Source organism: Guillardia theta, assembly GCF_000315625.1.
Source record: "Guillardia theta CCMP2712 unplaced genomic scaffold GUITHscaffold_17, whole genome shotgun sequence".
Taxonomy (NCBI): Eukaryota; class Cryptophyceae; order Pyrenomonadales; family Geminigeraceae; genus Guillardia; species Guillardia theta.
This window is the reverse complement of record NW_005434657.1, coordinates 298,598-318,568: the sequence shown is the minus strand read 5'-3', so window position 1 is coordinate 318,568 and position 19,971 is coordinate 298,598. Positions and strand designations below refer to the sequence as shown.

Sequence of the window (19,971 nt, the reverse complement as noted above, 5' to 3'; positions counted from 1 at the left end):
AGGCGAGGCGAGGCGAGGCGAGGCGAGGCGACGGCGAGGCGAGGCGAGGCGAGGCGAGGCAGGACGGCAGGGAGGCAGGGAGGCGAAGGAGGAGGGGGCAGAGGGGCAGGGAGCATGATAGTCGTGTGAAGAGAATTCAATTTTAGTGAGAGGAGGCCAGCCAGGTTGGGATACAGGGAAGTCAGCAGGGCACAGCAGAGTAATCGGAAGCAGATGAATGAGGGATAGGTAGTGGTGAAATACGAAACGTTCGCAGCCTCGAGGAGGACTCGCAGTTTAATTCAAGGGGAGGAGATGAGGCCTTTGACATTGCTCAAGTTTTCATTCACGCAAAATTTGATTTTTCAGGCGGATTCTATCGAGGCTTAAAGGAAGTTTAGGACGCATCTTGAGAAAAATCAAAGCAAGGAAAGGCGGATAGTGGGTTCAGTTGAAACGGCCATCGTTAGCCAGCAAGAGCAACAACGCGCATGTCCCAGCTCCGTTCCCAGTTCACCCTCTGTTGTCTGGTCAAAAAGTTTCTTCCAGCGGTTGAGAACCAAGGTCACTGTGCCCTCTACGGTTTCCTCAAGAACCAGGCGAAGCGCATGGCGAGCGAGAAGCCGGCTGGACTGGCTCTTGCCAGCGCAGTCTTCCTGACTTCAGGCACCACGCTGACAGCTCGAGTGGCTCATCGTGTGGCCAACAGCTCGGCCGTGAGGACTGTGGTGAGTGGGATCGCGAGGCCAGATACTAAGAACAACTTCATCGGTTGAATGTGAACTGGTGCTAGAGGAGCCGCGACGCTCGGCGGTCTAGTGTACATACAAGATTGCAGAAAGGTGTTTGTTTGTCGTAGAATACAGTTGTTGTGTCTGCGAAGTTGCTGGTACCCGCGTCCTGCCTGTCTCTCCCTCCCTATTTGCTACATTGGTGCAGGATTTTCTCTACCCGCCTGTTCCTTGGCCGCCGTTCATAGTGTACAACAGTTACAGCTCCCAACGCCCTGGTGCTTTTTGGTTGCTGAGAGTTTGAAAGAATATCGCTTCTGCATGCTTCTCCGCGGCTCAAGACGATACTCCTGCTCCTGCTCCTGCTCCTGCTCCTGCTCCTGCTCCTGCTCATTCCCCTGTTCCCCTTCTGCCCCCGCCCCTGTCGCTCCTGCTCCTGCTCCTGCTCAGCCCCCATGATCGAGCATCTCGTTTCAAAACGTAAGGATCATCTCCCAGCCTTCTTCGCTGTCCTCGGCAAACGTGATGTTCGCCGAGGGCGACGCAGCCCGCGGCTCCGCAGCAGCACGAGGAGAATTCTGGACCAGTACGTCATCAATGAGGCATCGCAGCATGTGAGGAGGCAGCCACCTGATCGTTGCCCTGGAGCTGGCTGCCATGGCGGAAGCCGAGGCTGGGGAGGAGGACAGGTGAGTGCGGGGAGGAGCGGGGAGGAGCGGCGGCTACGTACTTGCCCGCGAGGTCCAGCCAGTTCATGTTGACCAGGTTCTTGGGCATGTCCTGTGTTGGCTCAAGCAGGGCAGCGAACCCTGTTGACTTCCTCCGAACTTCCTCCTCCTCCCTGGTGCTTCGTCGAACTTCCTCCTGCTGAATGCTCCCTCCTCCGCCCCCCCTCTCCTGCTCGCCGTGAGCCCGGAGGCGCTGGCCCTTGCCCAGAGTATCGGCATCCTCGAGCTCTAGCAGAAGCGGAGGCCATGTCTCGTTGAGGATCCAGTCAAGCATTTCTTGGATGGAGCTACAAGGGCGGTCACAGGAAGGGAAGGAGGAGGAGAGGAATGCAAACCTGTCATACAACGATCGCTGCACGAATCGTTGCATCGAGAACACGCTGATTGATCAAGTTCAGCAGCAGAAAACATGAAGAAGAGTAGAGGAGTGAAAGGAGCGGGAGCGGGAGCGGAAGCAGGAGGTGTCTGTCCTATGCTCCACACCTGTCGACAAGCAGACCGTGCAGTGTTCTCCTTCCCGTCCTTGACAGCATGTCAGAGGAGCAAATCAAGATATTGCTAAGGCACCTCGTCACGTCTGATTGGAGAGCTTGCGAGCCGGCGTACTATCAAGCTCCACGTCACTCCTCCTCCAAGACATAAGTTGACCGAAGGACCTGGAGGGAGAGGACATCGCCGTGGTCCGCCCAAAGATGGACCAGGGAGTCCTAGAGGAGCTGTCACATCCTCCTCCACATCCCTTTCGACTTCACCTGAAGAGCTGGGAAACAGGACGTGTCGCCTCGCGCGATCGCCTTGCCCTGAGAGAATATGAGGAGCATGCAAGTGCCAGTACAGCAGCAGCAGCAGCAAGCAGCAAGCAGCAAGCAGCAGATGCAGTATGAAGAGGAGGAGGAGGAGGAGGAGGAGGAGGAGGAGGAGGAGGAGGAGGAGGAGGCAGAGGAGGAGGAGGAGGAGGAGGAGGAGGGGGAAGTTAACCAAGAGGAGAGATATGCCCGGGAATCTTTCTTACCTCCTCATCCATGATCACACCCATGAGCTCAAGTTGCTTGGCTAACATCCAGCTGGTTGAAGGGAGAAAGGTGAGAAGAGACGAGATGCCAAGAGGTCAACCGAGCAACGATCGACTGAGCAACGTTGGTCCTGTCCAGACAGTCGATGCAGTTGACTCGCAAGACGCCTGGAACCACATCTGAACCAAAACAGAAAGGAAGGCAGAAAGAAGAGGAGGGAGGGAGGGAGGGAGGGAGGGAGGGAGGGAGGGAGGGAGGGAGGGAGGGAGGGAGGGAGGGAGGTCTCATCTCACCCGTCTGCTGTCCAAGAATCTCGCAGAAAGTTCTCTTGGTTCGGAAGGAGAGACTTTCCTTCTCTGGTTTTTCCAGACTCGATATGAAGACGCCGCAATCCAAGAGCTGCAAGCCAAAGTAGCTCAATGACGGAGCGCAGGAGCAGCAAATTGGCATGAACCTCCGACAGTCCGATCCCAAACAGCGACTGCAGCTCAACTTGGCCCAGGCTCCAATCCTACGCGAAGCAACACAAGTCAGGAAGTATCGGCTTAAGGCGCCTTCTCAAGTTATCCTTCGATTCGATTCAGCTCATTCCCCTCTCTCCCTCTTTCATTGCGCTCCATCCCCTCCACGCTCCCTCTTCCCTTCCTCCCTCCAACTTACTCCTTCGAGCTTCGAATGCAATGCAAACTCGTAGTACTTCACCGCTTGCCCTTCATCCTCACCACGCGCGGCTTGATGCCCGTACTGCTCGACCTCCTCTTCACTGCTATCCCTCGCCCTTTGCAGATCGCCCACATGATCTTCTGGAGACGTCGAGCCCACGTATGGCAAGAGAGCATGCGTAGTTGACCAGCGAAGAGGAGGAGAAGAGGAGGCAGCGTGAAGATGGGGGACAGGAGGAGAAGGAGGAGGAGGAGAGGGAGGACGAGGCGATGCTACGCTGTTCACATACATGGACAGCGTGCGCTTGAAGAGAGCGCCTAGCTGGGCCTCGCCTCCGTGCTGCTCTACCAGGTTCAGCACGAGGATCGAGCCGTAGTACTCGCGAAGCCGCTCGAAGTGTAACTGCAGAGCACTGCGATCGGAGTGAGCGAGAGAGCGAGATCGGGAGAAAGGACAGGGAGAGAGAGTTTGCGAGAGCAAGCGGTCTGAGGAGGCATCAATAGGAGTGGAGCAGCTGACACAGGGGAACGTGAGGAAAGGAGAGAGAAGAGCTTGAACAAGACCGAGGGGAAGGCCTGAGAAGTGAACCTGAAGTTCCGGTCTAACACGTTTTGACGGAACTTCATCGTCCCTGTGCCTTGCGGCTGCTCTGACCGAGCTGGGGTCTCTGCTCGGTCGTTGCTTCCTGGAGCCAGCGCAGCATGGTCGCTTCCATGATCGAGATCCAACCTCGGCTTCAGCTGCGTCCAGTCCGAGGATTCTTGCTTCCAGTAGAGGGGGATAGAGCCACGAACACAGACGAACGAGCTGATCATGTTGGCAACCTGGACGACCTGCAGGTGGAGTCAGGGGAGACGCCGCAGGCACCACGAGCAAGAATCATACCTGCTCCGTCTCCACAAAGTTGGCGACGTTGCCCTCATCGTCGATCCCTCGGCGGAAGAACCGGACTCCTGCTCTCTTGCGCGATCTGCGGGCGATCAACGAGAGCTGGATGGGGACGTTGTCCAGCTTGCACTTGACGATCCTTGCATAGCCATAGATCACCGGAAGGACGAACTTCTTGACCGCTGGGTGTCTTTCCGACGCCTCCAGGAACGGCTTCAGCCAGGAGATGTTCCACACAAACCTTGAGTTCCACCCCCAATCCTTCTCGTACTTTGCATAGCTGTCCTTGGTGTGCTGAAACCCTTCCCAGCCGCCCTCGAACTCAGCTGCCTGGTTGGCACTCTGGCGGAGGGACCTACTCCCATGCTGCTGCTGTGAGAGAGTAGGGTCAAAGGACCAAGAGAATATCAGCCATCCTGACTTGAGCAGGTCCTTGAAGCTCCGATGGATGAAGGAGTGCTTTGACAGCACTCCCATGCTCAGGTCAGCGGGGCTGCTGCTGCCAGCTCCTGTATTGTTCGCATTCATGCGGCTGGGGTCGTTGGAAGGCGTGTTGAGCCTACTGTCCAGGTTCATCGGAAGGAGTTTCGTCTCTGAGATCCTCCTCAGCTCCCCCTGCGGCAGGTTCCCCACCAGCTCCGACGCCATCAGGAGCACGAGGTAGGAGTCCCACTCAAGCTTGACGATCCCCAAGAGGCCCTTGGCTACGATCACATCCCTACAGCGAGCCTTGAGGTGATTCACATGGCCTTCGGACACTCCAGTCACCGTCCTCGCCGACCTGTCGACGACGACACTCTTCTGGATGTCCTCCTCCGCTCCTGCAGCCTTCCCTCGATCCAGTCTGATGAGAGGCACGAGCAGGTATGTATCTTCACCGACGTAGACCCGGAAATTGCTGTGGGGATCGTACTCTTTGGAGAGCGTCGGCTGCTCAGTCTCATCGTCAACCCCACCCTCGGTCACCTTACCCAGGCAGGAGAGGTCAGGAGACTCCTGCGAGAACAGGTCTGTGTCGTCCGTGCCATTCAGCAGCAGCCAGTCCTGGCTCAGCCTCGGCTCACGGCTCCGCTCAAAGTTTCCCAGGCTGGGAGAGGAGTGGGCTGACGAACCGTCATAATCCCCCGGGCTCCTCGAGAACAGCCCGAACATCTGCTCGCGCGATGGGCCCTGGTCTGACTTGTTTGCGGTGCTGGGATGAGTCATCCACGTCCTCAGACCTTCAGACCTTTATCAAGGCTCCACAGACATTCTCCGAGCTGAGGGCCAGACAGAGGGGCAGCTCGCACCTCCCCATCGCATGTTCAGACTCACATGTCATACCGTTCCATGCTCTCCTGCCACGAGAAGCGACGGATCTGTGGGCAACATCAGAACAATCCTCTTGACCGCACTCACACCCTTCCACTCTCCTCGTCCGCATCTACTCCCACTTTCTTCCCTGCTTGGACTTCTTCCGCCAATTGTGCCATACACCCTTCTCTATATCCCATAAGTCCTCGTTTTCCAACCCTGCGCTCAACACGTGTTCCTTGTTGTTCTATGCCCTTGTCCTTGATAACATTTCTAACTCTTCAGCAACTCTCTTGTGCTCCTGTTGAGCAATGCGCTGCCCAAACTCATACCAATCTCCACCTCCTCCATTGCCCCTTCCATTGCGCGATCCTTCTCTTGCCCGTGTTCATCCTCTCTCCTGTTCACTGACATCCGATGCTACGAGAAGACACCTCCATCTCCTGCCTCGTCCCTCTCCCTTCCCTTCCTCTCTCTTCGTCTCCTCAAGGATCGCTCTCGCCATGAAAATACTTGTTGCATCGCCGTTACTACTTTGGTTATAAAATAACGACCGAAGAATAACCGTTAACGAAACGCTGTTGGTGAATGAAACGGTTGCAACAACTTTCGCAACGTCGTTTAACGGTCGTTCTGTCAACGGATCCATAATTCCATGCTCAAGTGCCTGCACGGAGAAGCGAAGCAGAGGTGTCAGCATTGCAATGCTGCGACAAACCAGTACGGGTCAAACTTAAGAGCCTACATGTATGGAAAGAAGGCGGAGGCCCTTCAAGCATGGGATGGGAGAGATCAACGAGATGCAAACAATGAGTTCAACCATTACAAATACGCGCTGGTCGATGGGGCTCCCATAACCTCTCTGTTGGAGCAGATTGGCAAGGTTTCGGACAGAGACACTCTTGCGCTGGGAAAGAATTCATCGTTCAGACGAATTCTGCTCGGTCTACAAAACATTGACCGAGACATTCTGATAGGACGAGACATCGAGCCGCGCGAGGGCATGCAAGTATATTTCACGAAGGAAGCTTTGAAAAGAAGAAACTTGGCTCGAAAAGTGCCGCTAGGTCCAACTGCACATCATTGGGCAAGCAAAAACTCCGATCGACATATGCCAGACGATGTGGGAAAGATTATTAAAGTGAACGGGAATTGGACTTGTGATGTTCTTTGGCAAAATTCCATAGAGATCAGTCGTGGATGTTGTTGTGGGGCGATGGGTGGCAAGTATCAACGGGCATATCATTTGGCTCTGTTTATCCCGCCCCATATAGACAAATCACCGAATAGGTTAGGTGACCAAGAGATACAGAAGTTGTACTTCAAAGAGTTTGGGACCAAATGTGAAGTTCTAAAATAAATGCTTCTGTGCACCAATAAGCTTTAAACGCATCGTTTATTAGGAGCGGTTAAATTGTTAGTAGATTTAGGCTGCACAACACCCCGTTGCTGAACGGCGAGAACACAACCATCGACAACTCCCCATTGTTAACATCGAAGCCAGAGTTTACCTGTAAATTAGAATCACACATGGAAATTGAAAGGAATGATAAATACTTGGCCATCATCATCTTCACGAATTCCTCATAGTTGATCTGACCGTCACCTATTGCACGCACATGAGACCACGCGTTGGATAGACGTTTCAATTCGTTACCGTCGATGTCGGCCTCGCGAATCATCTCATCGACCTGTAAATCCAACAGTAAGTATGCATTCAAGTGCGAAACTTTCATAAATCAAGCCAAGAACGCAGATGGAATACTGACCTCCTCGTCAGTCAGTTTCTCTCCAAGATTGGTCATGACGTGGCGCAATTCAGCAGCTGAGATAAACCCATTTCCATCCTTGTCGAAAACCTGAACAATCATTCAAACCCAAGAGAATAACCGGGTCTTGCACAAGGAGACCTTGAATGCCTCGAGGATCTCTTCCTCGGAGTCGGTATCCTTCATCTTACGGGCCATGAGCGTCAAGAATTCGGGAAAGTCGATGGTTCCGTTTCCGTCCGCATCTACTTCGTTGATCATGTCTTGAAGCTCAGCCTCAGTCGGGTTCTGTCCGAGGGAGCGCATAACAGTTCCAAGCTCCTTGGTGGTAATTGTGCCATCACCGTCCTTGTCGAAAAGCGAGAACGCTTCCTTGAATTCGGCGATTTGCTCCTCAGTAAGTTGATCTGTTGAGGTTTCGATTACATCGCCTCAAATATTTTCTCAAGGTATATAAAGCGTACCAGCCATTGTAACAAATTATCCAATCCAATCGGGCAGGAAACCTAGGTAAAGAATGTCAATCACCGCATAGAAAGCTGAAGAAATCTTGGTCTGTTTCCATGTGTTTCCATGTTTCTCATCAACTTGATCTAATACTAGGATGCAAGGAAGAAGATGTTAATGTGCGCATCTCATTTTCTTCATATGAGGTGCCTCTGCAATATGTTGAGCGGACCCTCACTGTTGCCCTCGCTTCGCCATTCGTCAAAAAATTGCTATGTGCTATTCTTTGCTTTCCATGAGACATCCAACTGCTACCTCAGATATGAGAGGAAGATAGCTAGCTGCGTTATTTGCTCTTCTTACATTAACCCCAATCATTTCTCTCATCCAGCAAGCGGTACCCCGCTCTCATCCGCTGCACCAACCGCCATGCCTTCCCGCCCTCTGCTGTTTCAAATTCCCCTCTCCACCCCACCCACTACCCCCCCCCCCACCCCTTACCCCTGCGGAGGACTACACCCGTTCGAATATACCACCCACCCCTTTCCCTATAAAGGATGTTTAGTACCCATCTTTCCGAAACGAAAACCACCCCCGTTCCGTCCCTTCCTGGGCACACAACAACCCTGGTGCACCAACGGACCAACCTACCCTACCCATGCATACCAGCATCTCGATTATCTCGAAACCTTTTATCAGGGACCCGTGGTAGTTGAACCCTTCCAGGGGTCCTGTGACCCCCGATTCCTCTGTCCACCCCGTTCCCCCACCTACTTTACTTCCCCATAACCCCACCAGTGTAGTTTCAACCACCCCTTCACGACGCATACTACCTACCCTACTCGGCCTTCTGCCGCCTTCCAGTGTTTCACATGTCAACACCTGCTACCCCTACCATCTCCTCCAGCTTTCATCACCCCCGTCTCAAGGGTACCGCTACTGATACCAACAGAAAGCTGACCCCACCCGTATCCCATCCGCCAACAACCACCCCCCCGACCACCCCTTCTCGCTAGTCCTTTTATCCACCACCCCTTGCATTCGGGTCAGCCCCAGTCTATTTTCATTTTCCGACAGGGACCTTCTGGGGTGGGACTTTTAGGTTTCCTATGGAGGAGGGGTAGGCCTGGTGCGTGGGGGGGTACATGTGGTTCGAGTGGCAGGGGTGGACTATCAAAAACTAAAATGAATTGAATCAATTTGAATCGACGAGAATCACCTTTTTTTAACTAAATGTTTCAGTCAAACTTTTCATAACGGTCAGTGACAAGCTGTCACTGTGTCCGATTCCCGGCCGATGCCGAGACAGGAGGGGGACGGACAGCGAGGGGTGCAGGAAGAGGAGGAGGAGGGGGAAGTGAGGGGGTGGAGGAGGAACACCACTGCGTCAACCAAACTAGACAGATCAGTTGACATTGACCCTCAACCATCACATTGGTTGATGATTTGAGGAGGACAAACAAGGAGTGTAAGCCTGAGTGTGACAATGCATGGATAGAATTGTTTTTTAGTGTTGACACTGCTTTTTGACAGGCTACTTTCACCGATCACAGCGAAATGGCTTGGTTCACCATGTTGTTTGACATCGTCCTTCAAGTAAAGAAATGCCCAGGTAGCGCATTGTAACTATAAATTGTCCAATATGGCAACTCCGTCGAACTCTTTGCTCAACGACATCGCTACTCGTTTTCAGGACAACCACAAGCGAGATCTGGAGTGGCAGAAGAAAAGCTTCGAGCTACAGAAGCTAAAGCTGGTCCAGGAGATCGGCTCCCTCAAGATCAAATGTTACAACTTGCACCACCAGGTGAACGAGCTGCAATCCGAGAACTTTCAGCTCAAGAGAGAGTCCCACTCCAACGCGATCGAGGCTGCCGATAAGGAAACTGCGCAGCACCTGCATCAAGACTTCCCTCTAGTCGCCAATGGAACTTCCCACACAAGGCGGGACGAGGGGGAGATTGAGGAAATCTTTTCTGCTCCTTTCCTTCCTCCTCCTCAACTGCAAGCACCTGCAAACAGCCATGTTGACCTAGCACAGCATTACATCCGCCTTATGCAGAGGCGGAAGAGCAGAAAGGTTTGCTCTGAGAGTTGGGGTGCGTGGAAATCCAAGTTTCAGCAGAGGCTGGGGTTGGCTAGGACTACCTCGATCATCCAGACAAGCAGGAGGTTTGTGTCACTGTCTTTCCATCTTAGAGAGTGGTCGAACCGCTCGAAGACTACGAAAATTTTCTCGGAAATTCAGAATAATGTGGCATGCAAAGTTGTCTCGATGAAGGCCCGGGAGTGCCTTTTCTGTTGGAAGTTCTTGGCCGATCGGAGGTCGAGCATCAAGAAGAGCTCCTCTCACATCATGCTGCGGATGGACTCCAAGGTTGTCATGAGGTACTTCTCGGGCTGGAACAAGTTTGTGTGCATCGCCAACTCGATCACCTCAAGATCGCTCGAGCGCGTCTGTAAGTGCATGGTGTCCTCATACAAGAGGCAGTCTGTCAAGAAGGCTTTCAACAACTTGAAACTGAGCCTTGTGGAACGCGACTTCCGGAGCAGCTTGTTGGACCGGCAGAGACGAAGGCTCGACAAGGAACGGCTGTCCACCGCTCTGGAACTCTGGCTCGACTTTTACCTGCTCTGCCGAAACCTCAACCCTCCTCTAAAGTCGTCTCACTTCTGCATGGCAAGGCACTTGAGAAGAAGTTTGTCACACTGGTGGCAATGGTGTGAACATACGAGGAGGATCAGACGTCTGATCAACAGTCGAGCGAGGGGAACGACCCTGAGAACCGGGATAAAATCTTTCTTGCACTGGTCTGACATCTCAATCTCTCGCCGTAGGAGAAACGACTTTCTCCTAAGGTGCAGCAGCATACGTGAACGGAGGGTGTTGACAAGTATTCTCTGTGCATGGACCGATCTCTGTGGAATCGAAGATTGTCTGAACTCTGAAGAAGCCCCGCCGTCCTCACATCACAAGCATCTTCATCTCCCCTCCTCGCTATCGTCCGAACAACTCGTCCTCTCCCTCCTCCTCCTCCGATCTCGCCGTCAGTCGCTCATCTGCTTCAAGAGGTGGACGACGCTGTGGCTGAGGTCAGCACAGACCCGCAGAGTTGGGCTCCTCCACTCGCGCAAGGGGCTGCGCAACGTCTTGACCTTCTGGTCCAGTCACTGTCAGCGACTGAATGAGGAGCAGGGCCAGGTTGTGGAAGGCCGGAACAAGTCTTTGATGATGAGTTTCCTCGAAGCCTGGTTCGAAGCTTCCCTCCTCCTCGCCCCCCACTCGTCAAGTCCAACGTATGGCTGTGCTGAGCTCGCTGCGACTGGGCAAGCAGCGCCTCCTCTGGTTCGTCCACCAGCCTGCCCTCCAAAGACATGCGCGTGAGTTTGACTCTCGTTACAGGTCCACAAGATGTCATGGCGGACACAATGTTGTGCTGTCGTCGAGCGGAGGAGAGGTCAATGTAGCATGTCGGGAGCCTTCAAGAGCTGGTTGGAGGCTGTCCAAGAGATGGGAACATACGTCTCTGTCAGGTGAGATGAGATGAGAAATCTTTGTGCTCAGAGCCTCCACCATCCAGCCTGCTGACTTCCTCGCTGCAGTGACTGCAGAACGAAGAAGAAGTTTCTCTTGCTGTGGATGAAAAACTCCTTGGGACTCATCGCAAACTTCCCTGCCCACCATGTCGACCACGATTTCCGGCTCGCCCTCTTCCTCTCCAGATATTTCAACGGGTGGAAAATCTTCGTGCACACGCGCAGCGGAATGGCGGTTGAGAAGGACGTGGAAAGTTGGAACAAGCATCCCCTCTATTTGCAAGATATGGTCCGAGATTTCTTCCATCTGTGGACAGGTGAAGTCAAGAACAGCGCTTGTCGACGAACTCAGAGGCTGGGGAGGAAAGTGATCCTCAGCATGGTCAAGACAAGCCAGGAACGCGATCATCAGGAGCAGCGATCTCTCCTTGAGGATCTTCTCACGATCTTTGATGTCAATTCGGATGACTTGGAAGCAAACTGCTCTCGCGGCGTCACCCGCTGCCTTGTTTCACAGGCTGCACTCTTGGCGCAGAGGTTTGCTATCCTGTCATGGAAGGACGTAGCATTCTACAAGAAGCAACTGCGGGAGCTCTGTCAGTCTTTGACTGCGAAGGCAATGAGGCAGGGGCTGGCAAGGAGTTTCAGTCTGCTGTCAAGAAATATGAACACCCGGAAGCTTCTCAGAGGACGAGACTCGAGGAGGAAAGTAGAGATACAGTCGTCCACATTGCGAGCATGGCAGTCAGTCACTCCTCCCTCCCTCCTCCCTCTCAAGAGCTCAGCCGTTGCCAGCCTCAGCAGCTCGCTGGCTGCTGGGGAGGGGCGGGTGGAGAGGCTTCACAGCAGATTTGTTCGGTGGGGACGAGGCGACCTGTAGATTATTTCAAGTTCAAGTTGTGCTCGAGGGCGTTCAGATTACTCAGAGTTTACAGCTGCTCCTTTGCGGTGACGGAGAGTCTGTGCAAGAACAAGCCGATCGCCACCAACGATAAGTTGCTGTTGAAGATGACGTTTCTGCTGCAGTATCGGAGAACTTGCGCAGCTCGGGAACAAGTCAAGGCGGGAGATGGAAGGCAGCAGCAGCAGCAGCAGCAGCAGCAGCAGCAGCAGCAGCAAGAGGCTGAGAGCGACGAACGTGTCAATGCTCAAAGGGCTCGGAGCATGTGGGAGCATATAGACCAGAAGAGCAGGAAGGAACGGGTGCAGCAGAGAACAAAGGAACGCGCGTGCGAAGAGAGCTTGGGGGATGTATTCATGCTGATAGAAAGATTTGAGCGGCAAACAAGAAGTTTCACACTGGGGTTGACGGCAAGAGTCTGGTCGTGTTGGAGGGACGAGGTAGAAGACAATGTTATCAGGAGAGACGAGATTGAGAAGCTGAGGGTAAGGGTGATAAGGAGAGGACAGGCAGCAAGCATGTCACGGACAGTATCCTGGCTCAGGGAACGGAGCACCTGCAGATCAAGGCTGGATGCGATCAGCTTGAAGATCCAACGGAAGCGTCGGGAGCACCACATGGAGCTTTGCTTCCTGTCATGGTATGAGGTGAAGTTGGAGGGACTGCAGCAAAGGCAGAAAGAGTGCACGAGGGTGGTTGTGGTTGCAAACTCTGCAGAGAGGGCGAGGATTGCTGCAAGCTACATCGACAAGAGTCTGAGGTGCTTCCGGACATGGCGAGGCTGGTGGGAGGAAAGGAGATGCTACTTTGAAATCCAGAAGACGTGCCAGGGTCGCAACGCCTCCCGCAGGAGGGCTGCTGCCGTCTGCTCATGGAATGCGGTGACGTTGCGATCGATATGGAGGAGGAGGACGACCCGGGCGATGGGGCTGCAGAGGAGGAAGAGGACGCTGCAGGAGTCGGTGAGGAGGTGGAATCTGCTAGCGGACGTGGCCTTCTTTCAGCGAGCAAACATCAGGGAAAGGCGATGGAAGTGGGAGAGGACGATGGTGGAGGATGCGCTGACTGAGTGGAGGGTCTTGTGCTCGAGGATGAACGGGCTTGCGAGGATAAGAGATGAGCTTCCCGCATGGAGGGGCCAGACGGTGACGTCACAGTTCGTTCAAGCATGGCTGTCGGTGGTCGAACACAACAGGATGACGAGGACAGCTGGAGAGCAGCTGAAGCAGAGCAGGAGGAGGGCGCAGATGGAAGAGAGTTGGGGGAGGTGGCAGGGGTTGTGCAGAGCAGCATCGCACAGGAAGTCAACGGTCGTTCGCTTCAAGATCCGATGGATCATTCTCAACCTACAAGCTGTCCTCAGCCGCTGGCAGCAATACTTCCATGCTTGCTCCTTCTACCAGATCAGCTCACAGACAATCTCCGACCGTTGTTGTCGTCGCCTCCTCGTCCAGCTCTGCCAGGACTGGTCGAGCTGGGCGGCGCTAAGGTCAGGGAGGAAGAGTCTTCTGTCGCAGTGCTTGCAAGGGAGGAGCCGCGAGGAAATGTACAGGGCAATGATCTCATGGAGTGAAATTGTCAACGGCAGAAAGCACATCCATCATATCGAGTATCACCTCACACTTGGGTAAGAAACGACACCAGCTCGTCATGATGTGTTGCTCTGTTGTTGTGTTGCCTCTCCCTCCGTTCCCCTCTCCCTCCCTCCCTTCCCATCTCTCCCTCCCTTCCCCTCTCTCCCTCCCTTCCCCTCTCTCCCTCCCCTCCCCTATCCCTCTCTTCCCCTCTCCCTCCCTCCCTCCCTCCCTCGCTCCCTCCCACTCTCTCCCCCTCACTCTCTCCCTCTTGTACAACATCACTCCGCCTCCCTTCCCCCTCCGTCTCTCCTCACCCTCTTGCTTTCAGGTGGCTTGCGCACATCCTTATCCATCATTGGAAAGTTTGGGTGGGCCACGTCGAGAAATCTCACCTCCTCCGCCTCTCCTTCGTCAAGTTCAGCATCAGAAAGTCACATCATCGCACGACCTTGACATTTCTGTTGAGGTGGAAGGCAGTTGCTCGCCGTCACAGTCCGCTTTACAGGGCTGCAAGACAGACTGCCTGCATATGTGCGAGGTTGTCGCAGACGCGCAAGAAGAGAGCGAGTCTGTGCGCTGACTTGCTGCGAGGATGGTCGTCAGTTGTAGAGAGGAAAGCACTGCAGGACATGTTGTTGTCCAGGGTTGTACATGAGGTGGACAGGAGGCGGTGCTGCAGCTTGTTTCATGTTTGGTACCGTGCGTATCAAGACTCCCTTGCTGTGCTTGCGGAGATTTCTTGGAAGGTTGCGAGGAGGTCAGAACAAGCGCAGAAGGATAGGATGACGTACTGGATGAACGTGTGCAGCACACAAAAGCACATACGACAGACGGTCTGGTCCCGTCGGGTAGGAGAGGTGCTGGTGTGCTGGTGGAGGTGGTTAAAGAGGAGAGGGATAGGGAGGAGGAGCGAGAGGGAGAGCAGGAAGAGAGACTGTCTCCTTGTCCAGCAGATCTTCTGCTGCTGGGCAGACGAGCAGCTTGCGAGAAACGCTCGAGGGAGGAGGTGCGATCAGTTGATGGAGCGTGAGAGGAGGAGCAGCGAGAAGGAGGCGATAGAACGGTGGAGGATGTGGTGGGAGAAGAGGAAGAGGCAGAAAGGCATCGTCAAGAAGGTGGAGGAGGGGAGAGAGCGAACGTTCCTGAGGATCATTTTTGCCAGCCTTGCAGACTTCTCGGACAGCAAGGCAGTAGCGGAGGAGCTCGGGAGGAGGAGAAGGAGGAGGAGCAGGGAATGTCAAGGTGTAGCATTTGACTGCTGGCAGGAGGTCACGGCAAGGGGAAGAGAGAGCAAGTCCTTGGCAAACCTGCAGCATGCAGCGAGTCAGCTCCCTGCTGGCAGCGGATGTACAACCTCTGGTCTGCTGGTCTCCTGGAGCAGGTCGAGACTGACCCGCGTCCTCCGGCTCTCCTTCCATGACTGGCGAACTCGCGTGCGAGACCGGCAGCTGCATAGGCATCGAAGTCTTTCTACCTACCTCCTTGCCCTATCCATGACAATCAAAAGGAGAAGACGACGCCTGGCTGAGACGCTCGCGTCGCTGGCGAGGCTGGCAGGGGCGAGGAGGAGGGCGAGGAGGCTGATGCGGCAGGCCGACGAGCGGACGGGAAGGAGGGGGCTAGAGGCGTGGAAGGAGTACGCAGAGAGGGCAGAGAGGAAAACAGAGGAAGCAAGACGGCTCGGGGGACGACGGGAGGAGGCAGCGAAGGGGCAGGCGGTAGCAGGCTGGAGGGGGTGGACGTGGAAGAGGAGGAGAGGGCGAGAGGTAGAGGAGCGGAGGAGGAGCAGGGCACAGCAGCGGCTTGCAAGAGAGGTGATAGGGATGTGGCGGGAGTGGAGGAGAGTCAAGGCAAGGCGGCGGAGGCAGGGAGGGCAGGTGGAGGAGCGGAGGACGAGGAGGCTGTGCTGGGAGGCAGTGAGGAGGTGGCGAGCGCTGCGAGGACGAGATCGGCGGCTGCGAGGGATACGGCGAGGGCTGGAGGAGGCAGCGAGGAGCTCGGCACTTGGGGCGTGGAGGCGGGAGGCAGCGAGGAGGCGGGAGGCAGAGGCAGAGGCAGAGGGGAGGAGGCGAGGCAAGGCGAGAAGGGCGATGACGGAGGCGTTGGAGGTGTGGGCTTGGCGGACAAGGAGGAGGCGAGAGCGAGAGCGGGCGGTGGGGTGGGGCACGAGGCGGGGAGAGAGGCGGAGGAAGGCGGAGAGCTGGCGGCGGTGGAGGGAGGAGGGCTGGAGGAAGCGATGGCTTGGGAAGGCGGAAGAGCGCGCAGAGACGCTGGTGCGGGTGCGGTTGCTGCAGAGGATGCTAGAGGGGTGGAGGAGGCAGCGGGAGGCAGGGGTTGCGGAGAGCTCAGCTGCAAGACAGCAAGAGAGGAGGGAGGAGGTAGAGGCGAGGCTGAGGCAGGAGGAGGCGGCGGCGTCGATGATCGGGAAGTCGCTGGCGGGGATGGAGGAGGAGGCGAGGAGGCTTGAGCATGCTGTGGAGACGCTTGAGAGGAGAGCAGAGGAGGGGCGGCGAGGAGGGCGAGGGCACGGGAAGAGGCGGAGGCGACGCAGCAGAGGAGGAAGACGACAGCGGTGGCGAGGAGGGAGACGAGGCGAGAGCAGGACAAGGCGCGAGAGGGATGGAGGAGGTGGGGGTTATGGGTCGCGACGAGGAGGAGGGAGGCGGCGGCGGTAGAGCGGGAGGCAGCGAGGAGAAGAAGACGACGCCTGGCTGAGACGCTCGCGTCGCTGGCGAGGCTGGCAGGGGCGAGGAGGAGGGCGAGGAGGCTGATGCGGCAGGCCGACGAGCGGACGGGAAGGAGGGGGCTAGAGGCGTGGAAGGAGTACGCAGAGAGGGCAGAGAGGAAAACAGAGGAAGCAAGACGGCTCGGGGGACGACGGGAGGAGGCAGCGAAGGGGCAGGCGGTAGCGGGCTGGAGGGGGTGGACGTGGAAGAGGAGGAGAGGGCGAGAGGTAGAGGAGCGGAGGAGGAGCAGGGGAAAGAGGGAGGTTCTTGCATTCGTTTGCCGTTCTTGGAGGAGGCTGCTGGTGATTGGGAGGAGGATGGAGGAGAGGAGGGGGAGGAAAAACTTTCTCTCGTTGTCGTCCGTCATGATCAGTTGGAAATCGCTGCTCTATCGTTCTTCAATGGCGGCAAGACTTGTGGAGGGGAGGAGGAGGAGGAGGCAGCTCCAATTGAGATCGACTTTCTTTCATTGTTGGAAGATGTTCAGTAGCTGCTCGCGCTACAAGTGCGCTCATCTACTCCTAACCCACCTTCAACTTGTCCCTCAAGAACGCTGCAAGGTGCTCGTCCAGGGCATTGATATCGCCATCTGCAGGCGGAAAGCTGCTGCGCCGGAGAACCACCGTCTCCTCCTCCTCCTCTCCTTCCGCTGCTGGCTCGAAACTCTCGTCATTCCGCGCCTGCTCTGGAACCGCCTGGCCGTCTCCCTCATCCTTGCTGACGTACGTCCCCTTGTCCTCTTGAACATTCTTGACGTGAAGTGGCAGGCGAGGCTGACGGGATGTATGCGGCTGGATCCGATCTCAGCTCAGATGTACCGCATGGAGCAGACGAGGAGGACGATGATGCTTTTCCTCCTCCTCTCTCCCTCTCGATCGATCGCAGGGCTCAGGCTCGGCAAAGGCTCTCGACAACCTGCCAGCCTCTCAGTGCTGCTCCTCCCCTCGCTCCTCCGGGCCGTCGAACCGTCCTCCCTCCTTCCCCTGTGCAGCATCCTGTACCGTTGGAAGATCAAGACGTTCTTCGAGGACAAGGACGCCTCCCTGGATAGACTCGTCCTCAAGCTGCAGCACAAGCACCTCGCTCACCTCGTACGGCGATGGTGGCTGCTGTGCGGGGAGCAGCGAAAGATCAAGAGACGGATCGTGGTGCTCCTGAGCTCCCAGGGGTCGAGGAAGAGCGTCGAGCTCTTCCTGGCATGGAAAGCGCTGATGGTGAGGAAGAAGCGACAGCAGAGGATGGCGGGGAAGATTTCTCGATCTCTCACCCTCGAAAACTTCATGAGGTAAATCACCTTGTCCTGCTGCTCCACCACCCTCGCCGCCTCCTCCTTTACCTCCACCTTCACCACCTCCTCCTCCTCTATCTGTACCCTCGCCGCCTCCTCCTTTACCTCTACCTTCACACCTCCTCCTCCTCTATCTGTACCCTCGCCGCCGCCTCCTTTACCTCTACCTTCACACCACCTCCTCCTTTACCTCTATCTGTACCTTCGCCTCCTCCTCCTCTTATCTCTACCTTCACCACCTCCTCTTCTGTCTCTACCTTCACCACCTCCTCCTCTGTCTCTACCGTCACCACCTCCTCCTTTACCTCTACCGTCACCACCTCCTCCTCCTCTATCTGTACCCTCGCCGCCTCATCCTCTGTCTCTACCTTCACACCTCCTCCTCCTCTATCTGTACCTTCGCCTCCTCCTCCTCTTATCTCTACCTTCACCACCTTCTCCTCCTCTATCTGTACCTTCGCCTCCTCCTCCTCTTATCTCTACCTTCACCACCTCCTCCTCTGTCTCTACCTTCACCACCACCTCCTCTGTCTCTACCTTCACCACCTCCTCCTTTACCTCTACCGTCACGTCCTCCTCATCCTCTATTTCTACTTTCGCCTCCTCCTCTGTCTCTACCTTCACCACCTCCTCCTCTGTGTCTACCTTCACCTCCTCCTTGCTGGCTATGCTGATGCAGTAGAAAGGTGGAAGGAGAAGCTGACGGAGAAGAATCGAGCCTTCCTCGACCTCACCATGCACGGGACTCAGCTGGTAAGGCCAGGGGAGGAGGAAGCCAGAGGAGCAAGCAGAGTAGAGAAGGAGAGAGCAGAGCAGAGCAGAGCAGAGCAGAGCAGAGCAGAGCAGAGCAGAGCAGAGCAGAGCAGAGCAGAGCAGAGCAGAGCAGAGCACAGGTGGGGAGAGATAAGAGAAATGGGGGGGAAAGACCTTTCCAGGACCCAAAAAAGAGAATCAGGAGAGGGACAAGGAGGATGGAGTGAAATTTCTGTAATGTGAACTTGCAGGAGATCGACAAGATTCGAAAAGAAATCTTCGCAGTTGTCTCGGGTAAACAAAACTCCCATCCTTTGCGATCCTTTCACCTGCTTATCATCATCCTGTATTATCGTCTTTGTCATATAATCATCACAAATTCATGATCATATCATTCATCATCATCATCATCATCATCATCATCATCATCAGCAGCAGCAGCAGCAGCAGCATCTCATAGCATATCACGTATCAAAATATATCATCATCAGAGACGAGCCCCGTCAAGATGATGATGAGACTGATGATGAGACTCCGAGAATGATCATATCATTCGTGTATCATAATCATCATATATTCTCATTACATATCATCATACATTATCTTACATCATCATCATACATCATACATCATCACATATCTTCATGATCATTGTCATGATACATCATTGTCATTATGTTGTCATCGTCATCGTCATCGTCATCGTCATCGTCACTTCTGAAACTCGGCTTCCTGCAGGAAAGAAGCAGAATCCACCTAGCCTTTCCGCTTCTACTCCCCTTGGCCGTCCAACCACCGACACTTCCAGCGTCCGAAGCCTTCAGGCAAGCTCCTCCCCTCCCCTTCTTCCTCTCCTCCCTCCTCCCCTCCCCTACTTCCTCTCCTCCCTCCTCCTCTCCCCTTCTTCCTCTCCTCCCTCCTCCTCTCCCCTTCTTCCTCTCCTCCCTCCTCCTCTCCCTTCCTCTCTCATCACACCTCATTTAATCTCTACACTCCTCTCCTCTTCTTCCCATCTATTGCCTTCACTCCTTTCCTCTCCTCTTCTTCCCATCTATTGCCTTCACTCCTTTCCTCTCCTCTTCTTCCCATCTATGGCCTTCACTCCTTTCCTCTCCTCTTCTTCCCATCTATTGCCTTCACTCCTTTCCTCTCCTCTTCTTCCCATCTATGGCCTTCACTCCTTTCCTCTCCTCTTCTTCCCATCTATTGCCTTCACTCCTTTCCTCTCCTCTTCTTCCCATCTATGGCCTTCACTCCTTTCCTCTCCTCTTCTTCCCTTCTGTCTCCTTCACTACTTTTGCTCCCTTCCTACTCTCCCGATGCTCACAACCCTTCCCCTCATAGAGCATGGATGCCTCTCTTTCCCCAAGGAGCGCGCCCGACGAGGACGACCGATTTCTACACACATAAAGATTTTTATGAGCTGACGCTTCATTTTATGATCCATTTATGACTCCTCCTCCTCCTCCTCCTCCTCTTCATTCTCCTCTTCATCCTCCTCTTCATCCTCCTCTTCCTTCTCCTCTTCCTCCTCCTCCTCCTCCTCCTCTTCCTCCTCAAGCACCATCGCATCTGTCTGTCCTACGTGTCAGGCCTCCCCTTCCTCGTCTCTCTCCCTCGCGTTTCTTCCTTTGACCCACCTTTCTCTGTCAACTTTCTCGCTCTCTCTCCTCTCCCC

At 55.0% G+C, this 19,971-nt stretch overlaps 6 protein-coding genes across 6 annotated transcripts; 4 read left to right on the top strand and 2 right to left on the bottom strand.

Moving 5' to 3' along the window:
• Window positions 1-470: 470 nt before the first annotated feature.
• Window positions 471-755, top strand: GUITHDRAFT_104569 (hypothetical protein; the record flags this gene model as incomplete). Its single annotated transcript, XM_005836530.1, has 1 exon — window positions 471-755. One exon carries the CDS (start codon window positions 471-473, stop codon window positions 753-755), a length of 285 nt encoding a protein of 94 aa, XP_005836587.1.
• Window positions 756-1,183: 428 nt separating this feature from the next.
• Window positions 1,184-5,495, bottom strand: GUITHDRAFT_104568 (hypothetical protein; the record flags this gene model as incomplete). The annotated part of the gene is made up of 16 exons (XM_005836529.1): window positions 1,184-1,288; window positions 1,341-1,725; window positions 1,774-1,818; window positions 1,922-1,960; window positions 2,006-2,043; window positions 2,095-2,145; window positions 2,191-2,238; window positions 2,451-2,502; window positions 2,552-2,618; window positions 2,745-2,850; window positions 2,906-2,962; window positions 3,112-3,526; window positions 3,721-3,947; window positions 4,000-5,230; window positions 5,326-5,360; window positions 5,403-5,495. 16 exons carry the CDS (start codon window positions 5,493-5,495, stop codon window positions 1,184-1,186), a joined length of 2,994 nt encoding a protein of 997 aa, XP_005836586.1.
• A 455-nt stretch (window positions 5,496-5,950) lies between these two features.
• GUITHDRAFT_135794 (hypothetical protein) lies at window positions 5,951-6,440 on the top strand (the record flags this gene model as incomplete). Its single annotated transcript, XM_005836528.1, has 2 exons — window positions 5,951-6,304; window positions 6,363-6,440. 2 exons carry the CDS (start codon window positions 5,951-5,953, stop codon window positions 6,438-6,440), a joined length of 432 nt encoding a protein of 143 aa, XP_005836585.1.
• A 234-nt stretch (window positions 6,441-6,674) lies between these two features.
• Window positions 6,675-7,572, bottom strand: GUITHDRAFT_151413 (hypothetical protein). The gene is made up of 6 exons (XM_005836527.1): window positions 7,529-7,572; window positions 7,206-7,471; window positions 7,065-7,154; window positions 6,953-6,986; window positions 6,853-6,901; window positions 6,675-6,806 (listed from the first exon to the last, which is right to left on the bottom strand). The coding sequence occupies exons 1-6, from the start codon at window positions 7,533-7,535 to the stop codon at window positions 6,803-6,805; spliced, it is 450 nt and encodes a 149-aa protein (XP_005836584.1). The 5' UTR covers window positions 7,536-7,572; the 3' UTR covers window positions 6,675-6,802.
• Window positions 7,573-9,153: 1,581 nt separating this feature from the next.
• On the top strand, window positions 9,154-13,580 carry GUITHDRAFT_104566 (hypothetical protein; the record flags this gene model as incomplete). The annotated part of the gene is made up of 5 exons (XM_005836526.1): window positions 9,154-10,232; window positions 10,680-10,857; window positions 10,915-11,045; window positions 11,115-11,365; window positions 11,566-13,580. The coding sequence occupies 5 exons, from the start codon at window positions 9,154-9,156 to the stop codon at window positions 13,578-13,580; spliced, it is 3,654 nt and encodes a 1,217-aa protein (XP_005836583.1).
• A 3,484-nt stretch (window positions 13,581-17,064) lies between these two features.
• On the top strand, window positions 17,065-17,541 carry GUITHDRAFT_104565 (hypothetical protein; the record flags this gene model as incomplete). Its single annotated transcript, XM_005836525.1, has 1 exon — window positions 17,065-17,541. One exon carries the CDS (start codon window positions 17,065-17,067, stop codon window positions 17,539-17,541), a length of 477 nt encoding a protein of 158 aa, XP_005836582.1.
• Window positions 17,542-19,971: the final 2,430 nt, after the last annotated feature.